At 26.6% G+C, this 7,368-nt stretch overlaps 1 protein-coding gene across 2 annotated transcripts; it reads left to right on the plus strand.

Annotated features, from left to right (window-relative positions):
- The first annotated feature begins 1,998 nt into the window (after nucleotides 1-1,998).
- On the plus strand, nucleotides 1,999-4,345 carry LOC108685407 (60S ribosomal protein L11). Of its 2 annotated transcripts, none has more exons than XM_018190179.1 (5): nucleotides 1,999-2,024; nucleotides 2,461-2,628; nucleotides 2,726-2,875; nucleotides 2,952-3,099; nucleotides 4,168-4,345. In XM_018190179.1, the coding sequence occupies exons 1-5, from the start codon at nucleotides 2,019-2,021 to the stop codon at nucleotides 4,293-4,295; spliced, it is 600 nt and encodes a 199-aa protein (XP_018045668.1). In that variant the 5' UTR covers nucleotides 1,999-2,018; the 3' UTR covers nucleotides 4,296-4,345. The 2 variants fall into 2 exon arrangements, with proteins under 2 accessions (XP_018045668.1, XP_018045670.1); XM_018190181.1 differs by lacking the exon at nucleotides 1,999-2,024 and adding an exon at nucleotides 2,364-2,387.
- Nucleotides 4,346-7,368: the final 3,023 nt, after the last annotated feature.

Raw genomic sequence — 7,368 nt, forward strand, 5'->3', positions numbered from 1 at the left:
TGGCTGCGTATGTATTGTAAATAGAGCGATTGACGAAGTGAAATGATATGTTTTATTATAATCATGCTTTGTATTGGCAAATAAGTTCGTTCGGTTTTTTAGGATGGAATAAAACAATTTTATATATATTCTATTTTCAAAAGAATTGGCAATTACATATACTATTCGATAGAGGAAAATTTTAGCATTAAGAATCTGTTTTTTTTAATTGCGATACGTTTGCGTAGATTTCTCTCTTGAATAAGGAATAATACCATATCTTCTTTGTTATGATGTATAATAAGAGCGTTAAAAAAGATCAAATATTAGTATAATGTATAATTATGGTAAAATTGCATGAATGCGCAACTATTTAAGAATATATATAAATAACGGAAAACATTATGACATAGATTCGCGTTGATTTCTTATGAAAACAGGAATTGAGAGAAAACGCAAAATAAGGTATAAAATATGTATAAGAACAAAAAGAGATACGAAACGTAATATGAAAATAAATTTTACGGCAATTTACTCATTTATTCAACAGATTTTACACAATAAAATAAATTATTCAAACCAATTTTACATTCAGTTTTCACTAAAATGAAAGAAAATAAAAGAATGATATGTGATTGTCACACAAATCAATAGATTAATTTTCTTGAACATAATCGAAAAACTGTATTGTTTCGATAAAATCAAATGAATGTACATATGATTATTTAACGGAATGAATAACGAAGGATATTGAGAATAAGGAAAAATGGTTGTAGTTTTCTATGAAAACTGATAGAAATTATAAAGAGTGCGCCAAATAAGACATAACAAGTAAATTTAATAAAAATAAAAAATTTTCTGCGTAATTTGTTCAGGTGATTACAATTTATATTTTAAATAAATTACCCGAACATTTTATTTTTTTTACAAATTAATTTCACATTCAGTTTTCATATTAAATGAAAGGAAACACAATTGTGTCAGAAAGCAACAAATAAATTAATTTTCATAAGTATGTTAAAGAACAGTATCGATGAATGATATTTCCTCGAGAAATGTGTAATTGTTGTAGCTAAGAATAAAAGGAGGAGAATTGTGTATTATTATGTGATTGTGTACACTAATATCTGATAGATTATATACCGAGATTGAGAAAGAGAGGCCTTAATAAGCATAAAATTTTTGTTTGATATCCGAGATTTCATTTTAAATTGTGATATATATTTATGCTGGCACGTGTACTTGAATTTCGTAAGCTTATTTTCATTAATCACATGGTACAATTTGCCATGATATGTTCGATCGGACAACTACTATGCATTTGACAAGCATATATGTTTACAACAAGCCCTTGTTAAAGGTGCTATGTAATCATCTTAGATGTATATGGCAAGTAGAAATATATCATATACCTCCAAATTAAACAATAAATATATTTAAATATTAATATTGCAGTTTCTCTTATAAGTTATAGCATTTCTTCGTCTATCATATAAAAACTTGTAAATAAATATTTACAAGCTTTTTATAATTCTTTTTTATGTATTTAAATTTATTTTTATTTGTTTAAAAGAAGTAAAATTTTAGAACTTAACTTAAAATGAAAATGATTTAAACTTTGATATTTAATAATTTATAACGATATATAATATTTATGTTTAAACTACGCTGTGTAACTCCATATTTCTGAATTAATTTTTCCAATCATTAAATTTATTGCAATTTTAAATATGAAACAAAATGTGTTATAAAAATTTTGAAAAAGTTTAATAAATTTTATATTGTGCATATTATCTTTATAATCATGGATGTAGCATGGACGAAAGCACCATAACTTTCGATACTATTTTATCAGTAGTGTTGATAATGATAGTTTTCATAAAAAGATATTGTGCCGTTAGCGTACATACGAGGACCTTCGAACGTCAACGAAAAAGGCTGAAAGGGTCGTTCTCAAGTTTCAGATTTCTGCCTATAGTTACTTGCGCTGTTCTGTCAGCTGTCTACTGTTACTCTTTTTTTTCTTGCTCTTCTCTAACATGGCGGTGAGTGTACATTTTTTGCATCCCTCTCAAATCTCCAAAGAATTTTTAACTTTTCTCTTGGTCTCTATGTTTTTTTATATCATTTAATTTTATTAAATATTACTATAATGTGAACATAACTGATACTATAAATTATCAAAAATACTAAATTTTTATTAAAGCCATCTATTTTAACAGTTGTCCCGCTCACGTGGACGAGATTTCACGCTTTCGCATTCATAACATATTGTCATTGTCATTAACACATTTGCACAACAATAAGATTTCTTGAATCATTTATTTTTAACTTTCGATAAATTAGTATCAACATAAATAATTCATTAAAAATATATTTTATCCACGTTAATAGATATTTATCAAATGGTATTTAAAAATTCTACAGGTTAAGAATTCTACATCAATTCTACATCGATTAATTTGTGCTTGAATTAATTAGGATACGAAAAGTGCTTCTGAAGAAAAATTCAAAAAGAAGCTTTTGAAGAAGCCAAAGAAGGAGCCAAAAGATGCATCCAAGAATATAATGCGTGAAGTCCGAATTCGGAAGTTATGCCTAAATATCTGTGTAGGCGAGTCTGGTGATCGCTTGACGCGTGCTGCCAAGGTAAATTTTACAAGTATGATTTTATTTTTAAAAAATATTTTTAAAAAATATTTCTAACAATTGAGAATCTCTAAACTTATAATAATCTTTCATATAGGTCTTGGAACAACTGACTGGGCAGCAACCAGTGTTTTCCAAAGCTCGATATACAGTACGTTCATTTGGTATCCGTCGTAATGAAAAAATAGCTGTACATTGTACTGTACGCGGCGCCAAAGCTGAAGAGATTCTGGAGCGTGGTCTAAAGGTGAAAAAGTCAAAGAATCTTTAGATATATATAATTTATGCTTCTACTATAATGCTAATATGTCATTTGATTACAGGTGCGGGAATATGAATTAAAGAAAGAAAACTTTTCTGGTACTGGAAACTTTGGTTTTGGGATTCAAGAACACATTGACTTAGGAATTAAATATGATCCCAGTATTGGTATCTATGGCTTAGACTTCTATGTTGTACTTGGACGTCCAGGTTAGTAATCACTACATTAATTATATCTAGAGTAGAAGAAATACACACATACACACACACACACACACACACACAATAGATATCGTTTGTTTGGTGATAAAATATATTTAATTTATACTTTTAAATGTGTTAGGAAATATTTCATATTTGTGAGAACCATGTTTGTTTCATTTTACTAAATGATTATTTAATTGTGTATGAGATTAAGGATGCGATTGGATTTGATTAAGGATGCAGGATGGATATTCAGTAATTATTCAGTATCCAGCCCATCCGATCAGGTTTTTATAATCCAGCTATCTGGCTGGATAATTTAACTATCCAATCAGATTGTGAAAAAGTCATTTTCCACAATTTGGATAGAAATAATTATACATATTAAAAAATATTTTAATTTTCAAAATATTTTATGGGATGTATATGTGGCCAATTTATAAATTACATATTCTTTTATTAATGTTTCCATTAACATATATATAATGTAATATAATTTAAAAATTAAATGAAATAATTTTTTTATGTCTTTATTCTTTGTTTGTATATTACATTTTTGTTACATATTATTTTTTTAAGTATTTTTTTATAAGAAATATCAACATTTCTGCATTATCAAACAATAATTTGTTTATTTTCTGTATAAATATTAAATTTTTATAGCTTAATTAAGCTTAATGTTTACATTTAAAAAATTCTTGTTTTATTGTGAAAAAACAATAAAAAAATTTTTCATTTTTTAATCTCTGAGCAATTTTCAGATAATGTCTGATTATCCGTCTGATTTTGTCGAATAAAATAATTTAGTTATCCGCCTTTATCAGATAAGATTCAGTATCCGATTATCCAATCAAATCATTGTCCATTGCATATCCGATGCTTACGTAAATAGTGTTTAGCATGTATAAATATTTTAATATTTAATTAAAAGGTCTCGATTAGGAATGCAACAAATAATGATTCGTCGGATAACTGAACACCGGATAAGTTAGAAGAGAAATTAGATAGAAGTGCTATATATTTTATATATGAATATATTATATATATTATTAAATGTGTATTTTTTATTTACAGGATTTAATGTAGCACACAGAAGAAGAAAGACTGGTAAGGTTGGTTTTCAACACCGTCTTACCAAAGAAGATGCCATGAAATGGTTCCAGCAAAAATATGATGGTATCATTATAGCTGGAAAAAAATAATATGTATATTGTAACATATACGCGTTCTTCATAAAAAGTTTTATCAATAATTATTTACAATTTAATTATATATACCTCACATATATACATATATGTATATATATGTATTCTATTGTAAAATTCTATCGCTATTTCTTAATAAAAATAATAAGATAGTAAAAAATCTTTACTATATGATTGGCTTAATTCATTATTTATAATGAAAATAAAAAATTTCACTATATAATAGAAGCTAAGAATGAAAAATGATAGAATTTTACTAGTTCTTGCCATTAAAAATAAAATTAGGTTCCTGATGACGCACGTATGTACACTCATCCGCAAAAAAGTGGCATTGAAAATTTAGGAAAAATTTACCAAATGATCATAACTTGGTAAATAATAAAGATAAAAATATGTTTAAAAATATAAAATGAAACTTGAAGTGTTCATTTTAAGAATATTTGAATAAGAATTATACAGGGCTATTATTTTCAAAATGGCAGAATGAGAAGATGCAAAATTAATAATCAAAGGTCCGAGATTACAACGCATGATGTCGCAGACTAATAGGACAAGATGAAAATATGGAATTTTATCTTTAAAATGCTTTGTTACGGAGTTCGATAAAATAGTTTTTCACTAAATTGTTCCAAATTTAAGATATCGCAATCATTAGCTCAAGTTATGATTGTAATTCATCCTTTGTGCGCGCGTGCGTGCATTCATTATTTCATTCACGCACATACAAAAATGAGGTTCAATTTCAATCAATTCATGTTGGATTTTAATTAAATGCTTACGTAAATATAGTGTTTAGCATATATAAATATTTTAATATTTAATTAAAAGGTCTCGATTAGGAATGTAACAAATAATGATTTGGCGGATAACTGAATTAATGTCGGTTAACCGGAAGTTAGAAGAGAAATTAATTAGAATTGTATACTTCTAATTAAAAATGGAATTATTGTATAATGTAATTTTTCAATCTAATATCTCATTACTTTAATTATAAAAAGTAACAATTCATTGTATTTTTCTAAGTATAACGGAAATACCTTATTATTTTTATTTTAAAAAATAACATTCCTAACTTTGATTAAATTTGCTAAAATGTATGTTAAAAAACGAAATGCTTGAAAATAAAAATACGTTGTAATAAATTCTGGCAATTGTATATTGACATATTAACATCATGTAATGTCGTACATGATATAACGAATTATGAAATTATTGAACAAATAATTCCATAAAATAATCACTAGAATTCGCCACGTATAATTATAGCAAAGATACTAAGAGAAATCATATATTATATATATATTTTATATTAGCCATAATATACATATCACCTTCTTTATTAATAAGCAATTACGTGCCATATATAATTAGACAAAGACGCAGAGTTTAATTTTCTGTAAGACAGGATAGAATAAAAGACGCAACATAATGAGATCTTTCATCTATATGTTCTAATAAATTAATAAATTAATAGATCGATTTCTTTAATCCAGTCTCTAAAGGATTTTAAGGAAATAAATGAGATTTATTTTAACAGTATATACAATTATTTCTTTTAATTTTATGTACAAATTAATTTAAGTCTGTGTTCACCATATATCAGATTTAGAAATTTTTGTATGTAAATGTCATTTGAATGATATCTTTTTTTTTCTAAAATCATTGCATTAAAGGTATCTTTATATATAATTCGCAAATCACAAAACGTAGTTCTCAAATGCTGACGCAGAATGACGATCACGCAAGATACAGATGAAAACTAATCGCATGCAAAGAAAAAAACAAATGCAAATTTTTATTCTGCGTTTGCGAATTATGTAGATTTAGACAATAATTACTAATATTATTATATATTGATGTCATTATCTTCAAGATACCATTGTCAGATTTTCAAATATGAACCTTTGAAGAATTCTTTCTGATAACATAATGCTCGATCGTTATTCAATAAACAATATCAATGAACAATATAATATATTATAGAACCGTAAATGTGTGATAACACAAATTATAGAAATCAAAGCTTTAAATGATCTAGTTGGCTCTTATTGTTTGTATGATTCTTGTGTGAATTTATATATTACGTATGTAATCCATAGAAACGCACGTTAAAATAATTTTTCGGTTTAAACGGTTTTGAAACACTCTACTAAATTACCACAGTAATATCATAAGTTAAATTGCCTAACAATTTAACAAATTTTTGATGCTTATTCACATCTTCGAAATGATCTTAATAATGTTGAATGACATATTAAAAATCTATAAATAATTAATTCTTATTACAAAAAATATCGCACGGAATGCAAGAGATCCGGATTTGACTCCGTGATAATATTTTTCGCAATAAGAACTAATTATTCATTCAAGAAATCGAGCATCCATCGAGCATTCTATCTTTATATTATATAACATGGAAAAAAATACGGATTATATTAACTTTAAGCAATATGTATTTTTGGAATATTTCATTGAACATGGAATTTTACATACAAAATATAAAATGTAAAGATGAACAGATCTAATATGCCGCTTTGCCATGCCCCATTATTTTCTAGGCGCACTGAGTTTAGATTGATTACAATAATCACACAATAAATGTAAAATTCTATTTTTTCGCATAATTCTGTAATTTCGCATAAAACTTTTTTTTATCATTTATACGTTGTAAAAATATTTATATTTAAAACTACAAGTTATTAACTTTTACATAAAAATAGTATCTCTGGCAGAAAACAAATTTTTACAAAAAAGTATAAAAAACTACATAGATTGAGATAAAATCTTAGAAATTCTTAATTTTTCATTGATATTCGTAGTAGAATATAGAGATTTGTTTGGCTGTGGTCTCACTACAAATGCTTTGAAGCATTTGATGGACCAATTAGAAGAGAGAATTTTACAAACTGTCCAGTTAAAAAACGCTTCAAAGTATTTGCGGCATCGCGTTGATCATTACCTATTGGCAGTCGTGTCGCACGTTAAACTGGTTCCGCCGGTTCTGCGCTAGTGGCACCACTAGCGCCAATTCAGTTCAGCAGCGCTCTCACCTCTTACTTTTCAGTTCTTT

This window comes from Atta colombica, unplaced genomic scaffold (assembly GCF_001594045.1).
Source record: "Atta colombica isolate Treedump-2 unplaced genomic scaffold, Acol1.0 scaffold153, whole genome shotgun sequence".
Lineage (NCBI taxonomy): Eukaryota > Metazoa > Arthropoda > Insecta > Hymenoptera > Formicidae > Atta > Atta colombica.

Excerpts from the sequence above, each read along its gene's own strand:
- LOC108685407 (XM_018190179.1), top strand. Across the intron at positions 2,876-2,951 it reads TTCTGGAGCGTGGTCTAAAG|GTGCGGGAATATGAATTAAA; the intron begins GTGAAAAAGTCA and ends ATTTGATTACAG. Across the intron at positions 3,100-4,167 it reads TGTTGTACTTGGACGTCCAG|GATTTAATGTAGCACACAGA; the intron begins GTTAGTAATCAC and ends TTTTATTTACAG.